Source organism: Buteo buteo, chromosome 19, assembly GCF_964188355.1.
Source record: "Buteo buteo chromosome 19, bButBut1.hap1.1, whole genome shotgun sequence".
Taxonomy (NCBI): Eukaryota; Metazoa; Chordata; class Aves; order Accipitriformes; family Accipitridae; genus Buteo; species Buteo buteo.
The window spans coordinates 2,372,744-2,392,712 of NC_134189.1; the positions used below are offsets into that span (position 1 = coordinate 2,372,744).

The 19,969-nt window shown below is 49.2% G+C and overlaps 2 protein-coding genes across 3 annotated transcripts; one reads left to right on the forward strand and one right to left on the reverse strand.

Moving 5' to 3' along the window:
- Positions 1-341: 341 nt before the first annotated feature.
- Positions 342-5,281, forward strand: SLC16A8 (solute carrier family 16 member 8). Its single transcript, XM_075050896.1, has 4 exons — positions 342-570; positions 1,078-1,221; positions 1,782-2,645; positions 4,887-5,281. The coding sequence occupies exons 1-4, from the start codon at positions 342-344 to the stop codon at positions 5,279-5,281; spliced, it is 1,632 nt and encodes a 543-aa protein (XP_074906997.1).
- A 2,653-nt stretch (positions 5,282-7,934) lies between these two features.
- PICK1 (protein interacting with PRKCA 1) lies at positions 7,935-19,045 on the reverse strand. Of its 2 annotated transcripts, none has more exons than XM_075050969.1 (13): positions 18,955-19,045; positions 17,881-17,972; positions 16,991-17,102; positions 16,378-16,506; positions 16,188-16,254; positions 14,784-14,873; positions 14,296-14,349; positions 14,134-14,196; positions 13,654-13,787; positions 12,779-12,871; positions 11,755-11,805; positions 10,131-10,275; positions 7,935-9,869 (listed from the first exon to the last, which is right to left on the reverse strand). In XM_075050969.1, the coding sequence occupies exons 2-13, from the start codon at positions 17,919-17,921 to the stop codon at positions 9,625-9,627; spliced, it is 1,224 nt and encodes a 407-aa protein (XP_074907070.1). In that variant the 5' UTR covers positions 17,922-17,972; positions 18,955-19,045; the 3' UTR covers positions 7,935-9,624. The 2 variants fall into 2 exon arrangements, with proteins under 2 accessions (XP_074907070.1, XP_074907069.1); XM_075050968.1 differs by lacking the exon at positions 18,955-19,045 and adding an exon at positions 18,577-18,722.
- Between the last annotated feature and the right edge of the window lie 924 nt (positions 19,046-19,969).

Consider the following 19,969-nt stretch of genomic DNA (forward strand, 5'->3'; position numbering starts at 1 on the left):
TACCTGGGAGCTGTGACCCTGCTCAGCTGCGTCCGACCAGGGGTTATGGAGCTGTGGGCTGCCCCAAGCTCAGGGGGAGCTTCCCACCTCTGCCCAGCTGTGGCTTGACCTCGCAACCTAAAGCAATTCTGCCTTACCTGGCAGGATGAAGGTGCAGAGAGATGATGTGGTCCCCCAGTGAGACTCTCGGAGCTTGGAGATGGTGGGCATGGAGAGAAACCTTGTAGTAAACATTTGCCTGCTCTGCTCTTCTCTTCTTGCAGCCCCTGGAGATTTCTGTCTCTTTCTCTCTCTGTTGCCCTACCTCCTCCCAGCCTGCCTTTCCCCTCCCAGGCTAGACGATGGGGAGAAATGACCCAGAGGAAGGACGGCTCCCAGCTCCCGTTAAGCCCCCGGATGGTGGCTGGGGCTGGATCGTGCTCCTCGGCTGCTTTGTGATCACCGGCTTCTCCTATGCCTTCCCAAAAGCCGTCAGTGTCTACTTCAAGGAGCTCATGAAAGATTTCCACGTGGGCTACAGTGACACAGCCTGGATCTCCTCCATCATGCTGGCCATGCTCTACGGGACAGGTGATGCTTGGACACACTTTTCCCTTCCCAACTTGTGCCTTCCCTGCCCTGCTGCGGGCCCAGACCATGTCCCCACGGGCTCTCCTCACACTCACTGGCCCGGTCATGAACCAACATGCAGAACGTTGTCCCACCACTTCTTTTCTAGAAGTGTGCTGCATTTCATGTCCCTGTTTCCCCTGCCCCAGGAGACCTCAGGGGTCACCCCATCTGCCTCTCAGACCGTTGACACGGCGTTTGCTCCCATTGCTGAAGTGCTGCCTCTGTCACACCAAGCCCTTCTCTTTCCCAGGGAACAGGGGGGTGCAGGCAAGGCAAAGCAGAGGTCTCCACACCGCAGCCTCTCTCCCTTGGCCGGGCCCAACGGACGTGTATCTAAGCAGCCAAGTAGTGCTCTCCATCACTAGTGTTCCATCTTCCCCGAGTGCCCTGCTTGGGCTGGCTGCCCCTTCCCAGTTCTTTTGTCTCCTTCTGGTCTCCTACTCTACCTCCTCTGCTTCCTCCCAGGACCAGTATGCAGCATCATGGTGAACCAGTTTGGCTGCCGGCCCGTGATGCTCATCGGTGGACTGCTAGCTTCTTCTGGGATGATCCTGGCGTCTTTTACGACCAATATCATTGAGCTTTATCTGACAGCTGGCGTGCTGACAGGTGAGAGCCCCCGGAGCCGCGAGGCTGATACAGACTTACCTGGGAAAGAGCCACGACCATGTCGTATATCATCTCCCTTTAGCATTGCCATATCTAGCACCAGGTCCCTTTACCTATTCACACCTGCGCACAGGAGGCTTCTAGTCCTGAATATTGCACCTGTGGGAGATGCAGCTGCTGGATCTAAACAGGCAGGGCCTGGGGTTGAGGGAAGAGGGACAGAAGAAACATAAATGATGTTCAGTGGTCGTGACAACTGGGGTGGGATCAGTATATAGTGGTAGGGGAGAGAGGCACAGTTCCTGTTTAAGGCAGAGGTCCTGTCTAAACATGGCCACAGTTACCTGATTCAAATACACTTCAGGTAGACAGGCTGGTTTAGCCCTTCTTCTCTGGGGGCAACCCTCCGAAATGAAGGAGGGGAGGCTTGTGGGGATCACATGCATCCCATCATGGGACTTCAGGACTAGGATAGTCTGAGGGGAATTCTCAGCTTGTTGCAAACCGTGTCTCACGTTCTTGCACTCCCCGTCTCCCTCCTGGCTCTCACCCTCGTGTAGGTCTGGGTATGGCGTTGAACTTCCAGCCCTCCCTGATCATGCTGGGCACCTACTTCGACAAGCGTCGGCCTCTTGCCAATGGACTGGCTGCCGCTGGGAGCCCTGTCTTCCTTTCCTCCCTCTCTCCACTGGGGCAAGTGCTGCTGGAGAAGTTTGGCTGGCGAGGTGGGTTCCTTATCATGGGGGGCCTTCTGCTTAACTGCTGCACTTGTGGAGCCGTCATGAGACCCCTGGATATGGGCATGAAGAGGAAGATGGAGAAAGCTCAGGACAAATATGAAGCCAAGGAGATGCTGCCCATAGGAGGGAAATCAGAAGAGGGAATCAGCTCTGCTGATGGAACCAAGAAAGCCAAGAAAGCCAAGAAGAAGCCCAAGAAAGGAAAGAAGCTTCTGGATTTTAGTATCTTTTCCAACCGAGGGTTTATCATTTACACTATTTCAAAGTTCATCCTGGTCTTGGGTCTCTTCGTGCCCCCCATATTGCTGGTCAACTACGCCAAGGACACGGGTGTACCAGACACAGAGGCTGCGTTCTTGCTCTCCATCATTGGTTTCATAGACATCTTTGCCCGCCCAGCCTGCGGCATGGTGGCAGGTTTGAAGTGGGTTCGCCCTCACGTGGCGTACCTGTTCAGCTTCTCTATGCTCTTCAACGGCTTGACAGACGTCTGCAGTGCCAGGGCTAGCAATTACACGGGGCTGGTCATCTTCTGCGTCTTTTTTGGCATCTCGTACGGCATGGTGGGAGCACTGCAGTTCGAGGTGCTGATGGCCATCGTTGGCTCCCAGAAGTTCTCCAGCGCCATCGGGCTGGTCCTACTTATTGAGGCTTTCGCGGTGCTCATCGGTCCACCCTCTGCAGGTAGGTCTCTTGCTGCAAAACACAGGTGGTTCATTTGTTCATTTGCCATTCCACGGTATTGCAGGCATTGGGCATGGGCATGGTACTTGAGGAAAGACCCTATTTCTCAACCTTAGATTTCCTCTGTTAGCTGAGATCAGAAGTGAGAGCTCCCAGTCTCACTCTATGCACCTCAACACTGAATCTGAGCAGGGGCACAAAATGGCAAGTAATATTTCTCGTGAGTGGCACGACTTCCAGTGTCCGTCAGTCCTGATCAGTGGCATTTCCCTCTCATGCTGGCATCCAGGTCTCTGCCTTAAGTGTCAATGTTGCATAGAATCATGTTGTGGGCAGGGTCAGGCACACCTTTGAGAGTCTTCAGTAGGACAAGGCGAGGGTCTTTCAAGTTGTCCTTGGTGTCCATGGCCTTTTGATCGGTGCTGTGAATAACGATCTCAATTTGTGTTGGCCTCAATCCCAAGGCACAGGCGTTTTGGTGTCAAACGAGTCAAAACAGTTTATAGAGCCACCTGAGGCACTTGCTGTTACTTTTTTTTAAGAGGATTAAGACACTTACAGCTTCTCAACCAGTCTAGTCTAGGTCACAGTCCCCACCTCCCAGAAAGAGGCTGTTGAATGGGGAGAGACCCTTCACCCAAGAGATTGGTGTAGGTTACTGTTAAGTGTCTGATCAGGTCTGAGAAAGCCAAATCGTGCCAAAGGCTTATTTCCAAATGAAGTGCAGTTCCCTGCACGTGTGATTTGCAAGGAAGGGTGAGGGACAGACCATGGGCAAATCCCCAGGCAGCAACCACTCCGTTTCTTCCTGCAATCCCTTCCTTCAGCTGCAACATGTGGGCTAAAGCCCATCAGTGAAGACCTCTGCATGAGTGATCTTTTCCCCAGCACGTACCACCAGTAATGAGCAAAACCCGCTCTCAACAACTCCACCCAGCTCTCAGGTAAAAATTAGCGGCCAAGAGAAGACCCTCTTGATGTTAATGATAATTTATGTCCCATCTTACAAGCTGTGGGGCAGTCGGCAGTCCTCAGCCAGGGAGGGTCAAGAAATACGTGTCTCAGAGGCAGCTGCAAAGAGATCGTGGGGGGAGAGGAGGATTTAACAGCTCCTTGCTCCAAGGAGCAAGGCACACCATGGGTGGTGATGGGGGACATCCCTTAGCCCTCCTGCCTCAGTTCAGCTCTGCCGTGGTACGGTACACACACAAAATGGGATGCAGACAGTGCAGGGTCACCAAAGAACGCTGTTGGGGGGAGCCAAGTCATGGTTCCCACCTCCCCCCCCCAGCAGGACCCCCCTGGTACGAGAAGCTTGAGTGTGCTGGCAAACCCGACGGCTCGGACTTGGGGGAGCAGTGCTCGGCTGGAGGAAGGGGGTTGAACAAAGTGGCTTTGTTTAGTGTAATCCTCCTGAGCTGCTTCCCACTCCGTGGGGCTGAGGGGGTTTGGCACAGGATAAGCTGCACACACGCACACGCGCGTGTGCACGCAGGCTCCTCGCTCGCCGGCCGGCTTGGGTGACCAGGGGCACATTCACCTGGGGAGGAATTTGCTGCGTGTCTCCGGAGCGTGCCCTGGGGCTGGATTCAGGCCATGCACCGCAGCGCAGCAGGGACCGGGGGGGTCACACGCGCAGTCAGGAGCACGGGGGACCGGGATGAAGCCTCTGGTCACCTTGGTCCCATCCTGACTGCAGCAGGGCAGGTGTGCAGACTGCCCTGCACCGAGGACTGGGAACCCTCCCTCCGTTGATAGCTCCGGTGCATTTAGAAGATGCATTGAGAATGTCTCTTTGGCAGAGAAATCATCAGGTGTGGGCCAACCAAAGGGATTTCTCTGCCGAAGAGATGTTTCTTCCGTTCTGAGTGTTTTCCTGACATGATAGCTTAAGAAATAGCAGCGCCTTCTCAAATTTTGTTTCTTTTCTGAGACTGGACAAGCCAAATCCTCGGAGGGTCGTCTCACCTTGGCAAGAAGAAAATGGCCCACCACGACACGAGACCATAACGTCAGTGTGTCACAATTATTTAACCTTGTTCAAACAAAGGAAGACACCAACCCTGCACTCTTACAGTACTTTTCCTGGTGGTACAGTGTGGGTCTTGCCCGGGGTGATTTTTAGATATTCAGGCTTCTTGCTCTTCCCTTGACAAACGAGTTCTTAGCCAAATGCAGGCGCTGTCCATGCAGGAGTGCGTAGGCTGAGGCTAACCGGCTCATTTCTTCTCCAACCATCAGGCCGCTTGGTTGATGCTCTCAAGAACTACGAGGTGATCTTCTACCTAGCGGGCTCGGAGGTAGTGCTCTCTGCTCTCTTCCTGGCCATGGCCACCTACTGCTGCCTGAACCGAGGGAAGAAGAAGGAACCTCCCCCGGAGAAGAATCCCTCCGCGGGCGGTGGGAGCGACACGGAGGAAGCAGAGTCCGACGTCCAAGAAGCCGAGGAGCACAGCAGCGACAACCACCAGCCGGTCCACAGCACCGACAACGCCGTGGTGGTGGCCAGCGAGGAGGCCAACCACGTGGCAGAGGAGCAGAGCGGGGAGGGAGGAGGGTGTCCCGAAGGGGATGGGGAGGTGTTGGCACGAGACGGCTGCAACGCTGACCAGATGGTGGAGAGGGACAGGTTTTAGCCAGGGCAGAGGAACAGGGATGTATAAAACTGGCCTTGCTCGCATGCACCTCAGCGTGGGAGGGTGGGTGGGACACGGGGTGGAGAAAGCTGAGACAAAAGCAGGTGTAAGAAGTAAGAGGGAGAGGTGTAAGAATAGCTGGTCCTTATGTACATAAGTCCACATAACTACTCAGTGATACGTTTACTTGCATCCTGCACCCATGCTGGTACAGCACAGGCTCAGAGCAGCCCAAACACCAAAAAAGAAAAGAAAAAAAAATAATCTTCTTTCCTCACTTCCAAACCAGCCCTGGAGAAAGTCTTCTGAAGAGGCTGCCAAGGACTCTCCTTTTCCTTCTGCATTGTTACAATACAGAACACAATTAGAGACTCTTTGTAATCAGATCTGGTACGCTTTGGTCTGGTGTCAGTGTTTCCTCTGCCCCACTTCCACGGTCGGGATAGCACCCGGCCAGCTGGCAGTAGGTTTAGGAGGTGGTGTAACTCGTAGCTATCATCCAGGCCACCTCCAGCTGCAGCCAGCATGGAGGTAGACACCACGTTCCCTGCACTACCTCCCTCGTGCACTGCCAAACCAGTGGGACACCGGCTCCGACCACCTCCATCTGGAGCATCTTTTGTGGGCGGTAAAGCTGGGGCAGTGACATGATGCTGCTTTTCCAGGTAGGGAAGCGCCGGGTTAGAGGCTGCTGCTGAGGTGCAAGAAGACGACGTCTAAGAAAGACTAATGCCATTAGGTGAGCAGCCATGAGACGGAGCCGCGCCGACAGGAATAGCAGCAAGCCAGCTTTATCTAGGCTGAAGTGAGTCCTGTTGACGTGTGAAAGGAACAACTTGGTCCCTGTGGGGGTGGGATTTTCAGGGCAGGTAAATAACCGTGTCCCAAGTGATTATCCACTCAGTGGGAATGGCACCAGACGCGTGTACGTTTTCCTTTTTTAAATAGAGAAAACCCCCTTATGTAAAGGAATCAAAGGTAAGGCAGAAGGACAAGCCACAGCCCCTGGGTGCCACTAATGAGGGTGTTGGAGCACGTGGTAAGGCAGGCATGACTCCCTCACCCCGCTGCAGTGGTGGATTTCTAGACTCAGAGAGGACAACCTTCCCTGGCATGCTTAAACCACTCCTAATCTGCTTTAGGACTGGATTTTTTTATAAACACCCCTGGCCAAAGCCTTTTCTTCCGGTTTCCTGAACTGCTTCACCTCAGAGGCCCTGGGGGAACCTGTGACTACAGCGAGGGATCAAAAACTAAGCAGAGGGTGACAGGGAAGGCAGCTCATGGAACCATCAAAATAGGTGTTTCATTCCAGCCCAGACTGACTACAAATTAACAGGTAACGGGCGAAGCCTGCAGGACCCATAAAACCATTTAAACCCAGTGGGGGAGCGGGGACATGAAGGAAAGGGTTTCATTCTAGATGCTCCCAAGGCAAGAGCAGTAAATGACGAGCAAAATAAAGCTGCTGAAGGATGTCAGGTTAAGAATAGACATAAGAACAGGAAAGTGGAGGGGAGACAGTAAACCCCATGGGGCTGTGCCCTGTCCCACCATGGCTCACACCACCATTGTTAGCTCTGATTGTGAGCCAGTCACAGCAGTGACTTTGGGCTTTTTCCTAATCAAACCCACTTCGAAACATCCCAGATCAGACTAAGCACCACGACAAACCCCAGATGCAAAGCTCTGGGAGAACGAGAAGCAGCAGCAAGGGTGATGGAGCCCTGTAGGCATTCATTCACTGCTCCGCAAGCTTGCGTTCTCCCCTCCACACAAGGTAAGATCACTGCTTCTGCTCTGCTCAGCCAAGTTGCTCTGCAGCTCTTTCCCCAGCAACCCCAACCCCCCGTCCCCCAGACCAGGTTTTTCTTATTCACCAATATCCCCTCCAAGAAGCCCCTCACAACTTCCCAGAGGTCCGAGGTCCAAAGCATGAAACCAACTGCCCTTGTCAGCACCAGGCATGTCACCAGAACAAGGTCCCCTGTTTCCTTGTCACCAGTCAACATTTCCCACTAAGCCTCCTGCTCTTAAATCTTCACAAAAGCACATAATGGCCCTTAGGGCACAAGATCTCGCTACAGATGGTGCTGTAAGATACCCAGCCCTCTTCCTTCCCCTCCATCAGTCAGGTTGCAAAAAACCTGGCTATGCCACCTTCCACTTTGGGTTGTTGGCTTTCAGGCAGCCTCTGCTGAAGCATTTTCTCTGTTCCTCTTAACTGCTCTGTATTTTGGCACAATTTACAGCTCTGAAAGAGGATCAGGGACTTAAGCATCAGCTCAAGCTTGTGATGCAACAGCTGAGCTGTGCGGAGAAGCTGGCCCTGGAGGGGTGCAAGGATGCCACCGGGCAGGACTGAGGCAACTGGTGGCTTTACAAGGCTGGTGTTCCCCTGGGAAGCCAAGAGGCAGAGAAGCTGGTATTACATGGGGGACTGGCCTTGCTACAGCATTTATAAGCCTCCTCCTCTGGAAACCTGTGCTGCAGTGACCACCACAGCTTGGCATAGAGATAGATTATCCACCACTATGAGCAACAAAAACGGCCAGCACATGACACCCATCTTCCCATCATGATATTTTAAGATTAAAACCAACAGAGGAAGAGCAAACAAATCTCTAAAGAAAACCCATGAAGGGCAGGAAACGAAATGTCACATTTTTGTTTATTAGAGACAACAGTCAGTACATCAGAGTCTGTTTAAATCTTCCAGAGCAGCTTGACCACGGATGGCTTTCTTCCAGGCACCCACAGAGATGACGAAGCTCCAAAAACAAATCAAAGAGAAAAAACAAAACAAAACAAACATCTCGATCATAAATTAATGTCCTTAAATAACTTCTCTCGCTACCACTAGAATGTAATAACAGACAAGTCAAAACCCTTGACTCCAAGCAGCACACCACTCCTGGCAGTTGTGCTGCCTGCTAGAAGAGAAAGTGCCATCTATATCTGGGATCAGCCCACAAGGGTGGAGGGAGAAGAGAAAAGGAAGGAGGAAAGAAGCAGCCTCACTTACCTTGGTTTTCCTTTCCCCCCTTCCCTTGTGCCAGGGAATGGGACATTAGCTACTGCTGCTGGCTGGCCCAGAGGCAGCACAAAATGGTTGCACAGAGAAGAGAGCAGGAGGTGGTACATTATTCATGCCTTGCACTAAAAAAATCTCAAAGCCTCTGCCTTCAGGCAATGTCTTCCTCTCTCCGTACGGCTTCCTGTCTCTCCTCTTTAGTTTAAGGATGGGACATCTCCTTTGTGGTTCTAAGGTGGCTCCTCCTGGCACCTGCACAATGAAAGAGTGTGCAGGACTGGCTGCACATCCTCAAGAAGGACGTATTGTCCATTGCAAGGAGTCCTAAGAGAGGTGAACGATGGAACAGAACAGCTTTGCTCTTATTCGCAGGAACCTGTCTGCCTCGGACAAGCACCTTCACCTCAGCATCTCTGCCGAGCAGGGGTGCTCCTTCCTGAGCCAGGTCCTTCCTTCCCGCAGGGAAAGGCAGAGCCACATCCTGCAGGATTCTAGCCCTAGGGTGTAGCTACAGAGTGCGCACATGGTGCCGGCTGTGCAGGAGCTCAGGGACTTTGAAGAGGATGGTAGCCAGGGGAAGAGACTTCTAAATCTTTGCAGCAGGGTTGCAGCAGCCCAGCATACCAGCACCTGCTTTGAGAGCTTCCACCAGCCCCTTAGTTGGGGGGGTGACTGGATCACGTATGCCACCACTGGTTCTAGCCATCTGTTTGGACTTGCTCCTATTTCTTAGAGAGAGCTGGGAGTGGTGGGAGTGATCATCCTGCAAAAATCAGTCCTGCAGCCCATGGGGACAGATGGAAAAGACAGAGGAAGCTTAAAACAGGCCAGAGAATGGGAAGCTTGAAGACAGCGAGCAGTGGGGTGAAGGAAAACAACGCTGGTGCTAAGACTTTCCCGTAGCACACAGGGAGCTCAGAAGGGGGCTGTTCTTGCCATTTGTAATCATCTCTAGATGTTTAACTGGCTTCCACGTGCCAGAGGGGAGCAATGCACCCCACATGCTCAGCAGTGCCCTGTCTGCACACAGAGTCACATGGCGGTGTAGTTGGCAATTTTCCTCCCCACACCTCAGTACCCGAGTTGGGCAGCAGAAATCTCTGAGGGAAAAAGGAATAACCCGGCAAACAAGCAAGGGAAGAAAGAGGAAAGCAGAGGTTGGTCCCAATCCAACCAGCAACCCCCACCCAAAGCAGAGGAGGAATCCCAGGCTGGACATACACAGAAAGTCATGGAGGATGAATTGCCATGTAAAATACATGTTTTTCTAACAGTCTGCAAAGTCTTTCCTCTGGCCATGCCGGCACACTCAGGCATCATCAATGAGCTTTTCACCATTTGCGTCCTCCTTCCCGCTACCCTCTCTCTCGCTTCCTCCTTCTTCTTCTTCTGCCCCGTCCGTGTACGTGTCCTTCTGCCCATAGCTGAGAGTAGTTCGGGCAAGGTCCACCTCAATGGGAAAGACGTCCGCATCTCGGAGCACGGCGTAGCAGTCGTCGTAGTACTTGGACATTGTGGAGACAAAACGCTGGAGCTGGAACACGATGTCCTGCACTGTAGCAGAGACATGTTGGGAACAAATCAGGTGAAAACTCCCTTCCCAAACAGTGTGAAGGCTGTGATCAAGCCTCCCTAGCCAGCATTAGATAGAGTCTCCTACGCATTAATCCCTTTTGGCCCCTGAGGGAGGATGTCTCAGGCACAGCCACAAAAGGGTTCTTCAGCAAAGACTTCTAAGCCGAGATGAAGGAGCATGAAGGCCAAAGCCATGTCTGCCTGACCCCTTCAGGTGCTGGACACAGCAGTGGTACTCACCGTGTTTCTGGTCCAGGAGCTCTATTTTCTCTAGCACGTCCTTCCTCATCTTGGCAAAGCGTGTGCGAGCCTCCTGCCGGCAACGTAGGATAAGGCGGTATTCATAGTTCCCAGTGCTGACCCGGTAGAGGGGTTCACCCAAAGCCTGCCAAAAATACGGCGCCATTTTAGAGGCTCCCACAACAGTGCTTGTACACAGAGTTTGCCTACCGATGCAGACTCACAACAACCTTGCGTTATTACAGCCCTCTCAAGCTCACTGGAGCTGCAGTCAGGAAGCATGGAACACGAGGAATGCTGAGCCACGTCAACAACAGGCAGTCAATAGGGCCATTCTGAAGGCCAAATACATGCCAACCACAGTAAAAAAAAGCATCACTACTAAGCAAAGACAAAAGTTCAGGCACCTTTCAACCCAGCATGGAGAAGTGGCATGGCTTCTTATCTGAACTATTAAGACAGGCACTATGAACAAACAAGTCTAGGGTCTGAGGGATATATTAATTTATATCAATCACACAAAAAATTCTGCCCTCCTCTGCAAGCTTCACCCTATATGGATTGTGTAACATGCTATACATCTACACAGGGAGCCCTGTGGTATCTACAACCATCCAGACACAATGCTGGAAACCAGTAGGGAGGGACCTATATGTTGTCCCACAAAATAGTTTTGAGAGAAAAGGGTTAGATCTGTCAGCAAAACAGCACTCTTCTCTTGCACCTGTAAACATAACATACATAAAAATCTGTGTTATGGACTATGGCTTGGTAATGCACGCTGTATGCACCAAAACCCAAAGATGTTACTGTGCTGGGCAAGACTGGGCTTCTTTCCTTCCCATTTAGCAGGAAGGATATAATTAAATGTTGTGTTAGAAAAGCTTTATTTCTTCCTGGCACTGGGAACTGGGCATTCCAAAAATTCAAATCCCTGCTCTGAAATCAATACCTAGGATAAAACAAGATCTTTATGCAGGGAAACTGGGCATGTAGGGGACACCTTTAGCTATCTTAAACAGAGCTCTTAAGGATTACGGTTGTAAAACTCTAAACCAGCCAGCAAACTGTCACTGGAGAATGTTGCCAGGTTTTTTTTAAGTCTTCTGATTTTAAATTACCTATTTTTAGGAAAAACCCTATTCTTAAGAGAGATCCTTTAATCAATTTTCCTCAACTACAAATGCAGCTTTCACATGCTTTTTCCTAGAGAAGCTAAATTTCTATTTCTCAGAAACAAGTCCAGAATTAATGATAAGCTGTACACTACACACAAATGGAATCTGTGAAGATAACACTTTAATCCTCCTTACACTAAGCTAATAGTACTTAAACACTGAGACAGGCAACCACCAAGCAAACAAGCTGCAGAGGAGATGCCTGGTCCCTCTACTATTCCACAGCACCAGTGATTCATGACAGTTATTGGCAGTGTTTCCTAGGTAGCATTTAAGGGTCTCCAATTTCTAATATGTTAAGAACAAATGTGTGTAATTCTTAGGATGCATTCACTAGTTCGGGTGCACACAGGCACAAGAGTGCTTTTGCAATTATAAGGCAGTGTGCATAGGGAAGCTGCAGGAACAGAGTATGCAGTTGTCATTGCCACAGTAGCAGTACTCACAATGCAGCTGTACTCTTCATCGTCCATCTCTTTGACTTTCAGGCAGTAAGACTACACAGAATTTAAAATGAAAAAAAAAAGGCAAAACAAGAAGTAAATATTAAGAATTAGAAGCAATTTCATCATCACCCATAGCCACAGGGTTGTACCATTTCAAGCCTTCCTTCAATGCTGCAGCTAGGGACACTGGGGAAAGCACAGTGGGATCAGAGTATATTAAACATCCCAGGTGGAAAGAAAATCTATTTAGAGAAAGATGGGGAGAAAAAATGGTGGGGGAGAGAGAAGATGCTTATTATTTATATTACAGGAGCAAATACTTTAGATAAGTATAATGTAAGTAAGAGAAAAACACTGCATTCATCTACTGTTTGGGAAAACAGTACCCGAGAAGTATGAGGACGCAATAAATAAAGAGTGGGGAAAAAAAGATGAATTGTGGGAAGGATTGATGTGGGAAGAGATGCTGCCATATTCACTTGCCTTAGGGCTGCAGCTCCAAATACTTCTCTCAGCTGGTAAAAGGAAATAGATTCCTACAGTTACAGAACAAATGCACTTAACAACCCTACCCTTTTTGAGTGTAGAAAACAAGGGGTGAGTGGAATGGGAGAGGAAAAAAAAAAGCATTATCTAAACGTAAGCAAGTATGACTTGGCAGTTGTTTACTTTGGCTAGAGAAAGACGATCCAAAACTACCTGAAAAATATGGACCGGAGAGCTATTTAGGGGAGTTCAGGAGCATAAGTTGCATAGGACCTCTTTAGAAATTAATTTGGTCATGTAGAAAACAAGTCATCTGGATTCTGGGAGATCTTTCTTACCAGTGAGAACTATTAGGTTAAAAGCAGGTGTCTGAATCTGAGTAATCTGGCAGTAGACAAAGAATTGGAAAAAAGAACGCATCCTTGCATGGTTTGTGGAAGGATGGATACGTGATCGTATATGCTATATGTGACTTTCAGGCTATGATTCTACGAAACTTAATTTCAACCAGCACTCAGAAAAAAAGTAAGCAGCTCACCAAATATTCAAACTTGACATCCAGGTATTTTTTGATAGTCAGCCTTGTGTCAGGAATGGCTTTATTTAGATACGTATTCAAGTCAGTAAGCATCTGCAAGGGAAACATCCTGTTGCTGAATGTAAGACCAAAAAGCATGACTACAATTCATCAAGTGCAACCTTCTAACCAGCATAGGTCATGAGACTGCCTCGAGTTAACTCTTTTTTGAACTAGAGCATATTTAACAGAAAATGTTTGATCTTGACTCAGAATTGCCATGGTTAGAGCATCGATTACTGTCACTGGCAAGTGGTTCCAGTGTTAGAAATGCGTGCCTCACTTCTAGTCTGAATTCATCTTCTTTCAACTCATTTCATTTTCAATTGGTCCTGGAAACTGCTCTCCCTGATTCAAAGGTCTGCTACCCAACACTGTCCATCCAACATGAAAGTGGTGCCCAAATCAACATCTAATCCTCTCTTTGCTAAACTAAGTGGACAGATCCCCTGGAGACTCTCACTCAAATATATTGATTGAAATCCTTAAATTGTTCCTGAACTGCTTAGCTAAACTCTTTTAAATTTAGTGGTATCTTTTAATTATAGGTACCAATATCAGGGAAAGGGCTCTAGGGACTACACTGATCAAACTACCCCCTCATCCCCAAAAGAAAAGGAGAGGAACATACTCCTGTGCAAAAGTGAAAGGGACAAGACTGATATATTCACTACATTACCTCTTATGTTCTTTATGAAGAGAGTTCCCTGAAGGAAAGCAAAGAAAGTTCTTCCTAAAATGAATGATTTATAAGACCACACCTTCAAATACACGCTTCTCTCTTTCTAGATTCCCCTCTTCTCCAAACCTTTAACTACTACGGTTAAATTCTTTACCGGCTTAATTGTTTTCAGGAGGTGAATCCCAAACTTCTCAATGTTGCGGTGGGCATCAGCAAATTTCACAAAGGCTTCACTGGCAGCTGGTTGTGGCTCCCGTACACCAATGACAGAGAAAACGTCTCCAAATGCTGGGTGAGGGTAAAAAATAAAAACAGATGAAAGAAAAGGTTGACCCTGGAGAAGAATCTTGCCTCCGATATTACCACTCCTTCCCATAACCTTGCAATTAGCTGGGGAATGATGCTACATATTCCCCAAAGACCAGAGGCTGGCAGGGCATTTCTTCAATGTCTCATGTGAAAGACAGGGCCTGTGTTAGCACCATGACCGCTAATACCAGGAGGGCAGTTCTTCCTAGCTCATTTCTGCAACACTTAGTTTTCTTTGGGTGAGGGAATCGCACATCAAAGCACGGACTAAAACTCCAGAAACTGGAGGTCAAAGATTTCTGCTCCCTTCACTCGGATTCTTTACCTCTGTGTGTCTGGGATAGCTCAAAGAAAGCCCTGAGAAGACTCTTGGTATGTTCTGTCAAGCCTGTGATGGAAGCCAGAAAAAGCATTTAAGTCATTTCACTGAAACATAATGGAGGCATCCTTCCCTCCCATCTGGTGTCTGATGCAAGACACAGTTTACCTTTGTATAACTCTGCAGTCCTCTCTAGCTCCTCCAGTCTCTTCACCAGTCCATCTAAATGGAAACAAGAATCAATACAGAATTACAACAGCCAAATCCAGGACATGGTTAAGACCTGACTGACTGGAAAAACACCAGTTTCATATCTTTGGTACAAATTTTCTTCATCTCTGAATGCCTGTCCCCTGGTCCAACATGGGAAGCTTTTAAAATAACTGCAAACTTATTTTACAGTGTGCAGTCATCACCTATTGGCATTCACTAAGTGGGTCCCCACTTTAAATCGATTGGACCTTAGTTAACATTTAAATGGCCCCAATGACAGGATATATCACTCAAGAAGGGCAGAGGCAATCACAACAGTGAGGTATAGCAGAAGGAAAGAATTATGAAGGAATAATGTGGAACGTGCAAGTGACAACAAAAAGCAGGTAAGCACAAGAGGGTAAGTGTTCTCTTAAGAAAATGTTCTCCTGGACAATACTTACCATTGCAAAGTATGGCTCGGCTTAACCCCAGGGCATCCGCTGTCCCTGAGCTCATGTTCTCTACCAGTCGATGCTTTACCTTCTTCAATACTAAAAACCAAAAGAGAGTGGCAAACCAGGATCAGGGTCATTTCCGTGGGCATGAAAAGCTCACTACCATCAGGCACTGAATAAACTGAACTTAACACACTATTGAGGTAGCGAGCAGAAAAAGAATACCATAGAAACCAGATATTTGATCCAGCTGTGCATAGCTCATCTTCTATCTTGCCTATCTGTTCTGCTCTCACATTCTACGTACTTCAATCAATAGAGCTCCAGCACTTTTTTTGGAAGACTATTCCAATCAATCACTTTGCTATAAGCTACCTACCATGATATTCAGAACAAAACTTTGCTTATGCTACTTGCTGTGTTACTTCAACTGAAGTCAGGAGATGAGGCTGAAAGCAAGACAAATAGGGTTTAATGTTCAAAGTTATCCCTTTGCTTACTTGTATCTTTTGGATCTTAGTTAAACCCTTTTGTCATTTCTTGATGGAATTAATTTCTGTCTTTGGTGGTCATACCCTGCAAATTACTAGAGACAGTTATGCCCTCTTTGGAATCAGATGACTCAGCTACATTTATTTAGAGGCAAACTTGCAGGGGAGCCAAGTGCCTGCAGCTCCCAAGATTGCAGCTGAAGCCAGTGTTCAGCATCTCTAGAAAATACCATATTCTCACCACACTTCTGTTTCCCCAGAAATCCATCTCACTCCTCACAATTTTCCTGAACCCCTGTCAATTCATTAGCACCTTAATCACCAAGAAAAGAAATGAAAGCAAAAAGAATAGATAGATTTTTTTAGGGAAGTGAGAAAGGTAGAGCATATAAAGGAGAGAGCTGTGTAGGCTTAGTTCAAAACACACACTTTGTTTTAGAAATAAAGCCTCAGCTCTCTGCCTCTCCTCTCTCCTCTAAAATCTATGGTTGTACAAAGCTCAGTGTAGATAGGTACTTCATCACTGTTCTCCAAGCTGAGAAACTGCAACCAGTATTTTTCAATAGACACATTTCTGTGTACAGCTGAAAACCTCAATAGGTCAGCATAACTTACATGTATTAAAAATAAATAAATTAAATTACTATCTAGTTGAGTTTCATCATCCATGCTAAACACATGCACGTCAACAGCGCAGGAAAAACAAGCCTCTCGCAAAAACAGTCAAGCCTCAATTTAACTTTCAAGACTATTTCAAGAAGTCAGGGAAGGATTTTAATTGCCTTTGACAGTATCCATTTGAAAATGACTGAGTTAAGAGGAGGAATGGAACCAGAATTTTACTTTGGTTTTAGCTGGGACCAATCTTTCACCCATCCATGTAATTTTAACACTCTAGGTAGAAAGAAACCAGTCTTACCGATATCCAAAGACTTGCCCTGCTTTGGGTCGGCCTGAAGCTTGTTGTAGTGTATCGTCACTTCTCCCTGTAGAAAGAGCAAATCCAAAACTGCTGTGCTGGAAGCACGTAGCAGTGGCTTTCTTTACCAATGGACAGTAAACTGTAAACTATGACCCAGAAGCTCCAGTGGCCCCCTCCTACCTCTCACCTTTACCATCTGTATCATCTTGGCCACCTCCACCTTGGTCTTCCCTTTGACGGACTTCCCATTCACTCCTGTGATTTCATCACCAGCTGCTACGGTGCCATCTAAGGCTGCTGGAGTGTTATCAAATACCTAGTGGACAAGATAAAGAGCACAGGTAGTCTGGACTCAAGAGGAAGAGAAAGGTGAATGCAGGGCTGAAGAGCAAAAAAGGGACAACTACATTCCTCCTATTTAACTCAGTAGTATTTTGTTCGTGGCGAAGTCGTGGTTTTTCCCCTTTCCTAACTAAGAGGTGGGCTGATCATCTTGTTCCCTCAGGAAGTTCTTGCCTCCAGGATGTACCTTCTCAAGCGTAGGATTTCTTGATGCTGAGAATGTCACACCCTTCCCCTGTGAATTCTAACACTCTCTCCAAGGAGAAGGATAATGTCAGAAGTCTTAATTTAATTCTTCCACGCCTATGAGGTACTAGGGTAAGGAAATCTTATTCACTGGAAAGTGAGATGTCTTCCACTTTGAGAAAAACAAATAGCATAGCACTCTCCACGCTATCCATCTCTCAGGCCAACACTGCTTTACAAAGATGGTTTATTCTTCCTCCCCTAATGCCCACCTGGACAATGTAGAGACAGGGGCAATATTGTGCTCCTCCCCCAATGCTGATCCCAATCAGGTTCTGAGAGTCCTTCTTCAGGGTCACTGTCCCAGGTACAGTGGGGATCCCCCTAGAATGAGAAAGGGGGAATGAATAACTGAACACGGTAGGCAGAGCTGCATGTGTATGAAACAGCCCGGTATCTGAGTCGATACAAACTGAAAACGTAATGGGCACTGCACATTTGAACTCATCACATTATCTCCACCATAGAGTCTATTGGCACAGGCCAGCAGAGAGACCTTCTGGGCTATGTTTTTTGAGACTGCATGCAAGGATTAAGGGTGCAGGAGACACCCCCATCCATCGCCAGGCACTGAGGAAACACTATCACATTTTAGAGAGTGTTTCATCTGCTCTTAATGCTGGAGTGAGAGGAAAACTTGAACAGCATAAATGAGATGCAAGACAAGGGCTCCATGTTAAATTAATCGCTAAGCTCATCAAATCTTTTACTTGCTCAGGAAATGCCAGCGTTCTCCTCCTTACAGACCTAAGAGTCCAGAGTTTCTCTACTTCTTCTTGCCTCTTATTATCTGTCCTCCATTACAAATATTTTTTTCTCTAGCTAAGGTCACTAACTTAGAGAAGATTTGCCAGCACTGCTTTGCAATCAGAAATGCAGGGTAGTCATTGCAGAGCAACAGAAAGCATTCTCCTTTGCTCACCAGCACAGTGGTGCCTCATCCCCGGTCCCCAGAGGGAGCAAGAAATCAGGAGTGAACAGCAAGTCTGACTCTTCAGCACACAGCATCAGAAGCAGGTAAATTTATCCACTCCTATTAGGCCTTGGCTGCAAAGACTATTTCTATTGTTAGCAAAAAGGAAAAGACAAGTGAAATACTCACAGCTTATCTTCCTCAATATCATAGTCCAAATCTGCAAACATTTTTTTGGTTAAGCGGAGCCTGTGAGTCTGAAAATGCTTATTCCAAATTCCCTGTGAAGGAAGAACAGAATAAACCCCAATAAACCAGTGATTGCAACAGAATACTGCAGAGAATCAACCTGTCACCCTTGTCGATCCCCTTCCTTTTTTTTTTTTTGAACGTCACATCGTGGTCTCTGTTCTTATATCAAAGGCGAAAACCATGTCAAGTGTCTCCGATTCCCTGCTGTGAATGAGACAGGAGAAAGTCCTCAAGTTTGAATGCTGCATGTTTCAAAACCCACAAGTGTGCAGTATTTCCAAATCAGAGAACAAAACATGGTCCTTCCTGGAAGCTGCTTCTTCACGCTCTCTACCTACACCATGGCTGCTAAAGATATTTACAGTTTTACCCCCGCCAATCTGTTAAAACATCTCCGTTTTCTTCTTGACTTCATAGCAAGTTGTGTCACTTTTTGACGTTCCTCTCCTTTCTCGGAAGGCTACGCAAAGCTTTTTGCGACTCCTTTTCCCCAAAAGCCTCATTATTTCCCCAAGCACAAGCCTCCCGCCCCCCGTTTCATTTTCTCTTTAATTTTGGACAATAACTAGCAGACACGTTTTGGTTTCTCTCATCCTTCGGCAGCACCAAAGGCTCGGTGACGCTGCCCCATACCGTGGCGGCCGCCTTCCGTGCCGGTTTACCGCCACATCCAACCCCACCGACCACCGGTGGGCGAAGGGCTTCACCGACAGCTCCCCTTTGCCGCTGCCTGCCGCCACCGCGACCGCCGCTATCTCCCGCCCCCTCACCGGCCCGGACCCGCGGCCCACCGGGGCCAGGGCCCGGCATAGGAGCCTCGGCGTTGGGCCACAGAACCGGGAGGCGTGGGGGGGGGGGCACCGGGCACCGGACCGGCCGTTTTGGGGGGGGGTCGCCCTGACAGGGCCCGGGGGGGGGGGACGGGGAGCGCGACCCCCACCCTGACAGAAACCGTTGCCGGGGCAACGGCGGGGGGGGGGGGAGCGGCCGTGAGGGGGTCCCGTGGCTCACCGGAAGTAGCCGCCTGGCGCGCGGCCCCCGCCGCTGTCAGCCCGCCGACACGTCACCGCCGGGAGCCAGCCCGGAAGCACCGCGAGCGCCGGGCGGAGCTCCGCCCCCTCCCGCGCCGGCTCGCGCCCGCGTTGCCATGGGGACGGAGACGCGCGCGGGGTGCGGGGGGGGGGGGGGGGGGCCGGGGCCAGCTGGGTCCTGCCGCCATCTTGAAGAGCGGCGGGGCGGTGGCGGTTGCTTTTGAGAGAGAGTGTCCTCCGGGTCTGTCATGTCTGTCCCCTCCCTTCCCCCGAGGCTTTCGGGTCCCTCCGGCCACCACGGCGTGCAGGGAAGGAGGGCTGGGCAGTATGGTGGAGCCCGGGCCTGCAGCCTCCAGCCCGGGTTTTGGGTGGTGTCCAACTCTGCTTTAGGTTTCTGAGGTACCCCGGTCACCGAGGGGCACCGGGAGGCAGAGCCTTTGGGCTCGGTCAGTTGCGGAGGGGGAGCTGCAGTGATGGCAGCAGCTGAAGAAGAGGATGGGAACCGCTGAGTTGAACGGGTTTCACAACACGGCATGAAACAGCAGCGCCATGGCTCGTCCTACCGCTGTTATTAGTGGATTGTGGCGAGCTATCAGCTGTTCAGTCACCAGGAGGGGCACACAAAGTGTGCCCACCTGGAGGAAAAGATGCTCTCTTGCACTTGTCACTTGGAAAAATACAGAGCTGTTACCTATGGAAGGTGATGTACCCTACACAAATACACCCAGTGCTGGCCTCCCACAGGAGGGAGCATTTCAGAAAGATGTTTGTGAATGTGAACACATCATGACTGATGATTCAGATGACAGCAGAGACACAAAGAGCTTTGAAACTGGTTGGTACAATCGCCCCTACTGCTGGCAGGCCAGCAGTGACCTGTGGAAACAGGGATTTGGAAGCCAGTCAGCACAGCTGCATGCAAAACCACCGTGCTACCATGTGTATGGCAGGATCACCAAGCTTCCATGTGTTTTTCTCCTCTGCGATGTGTGTGT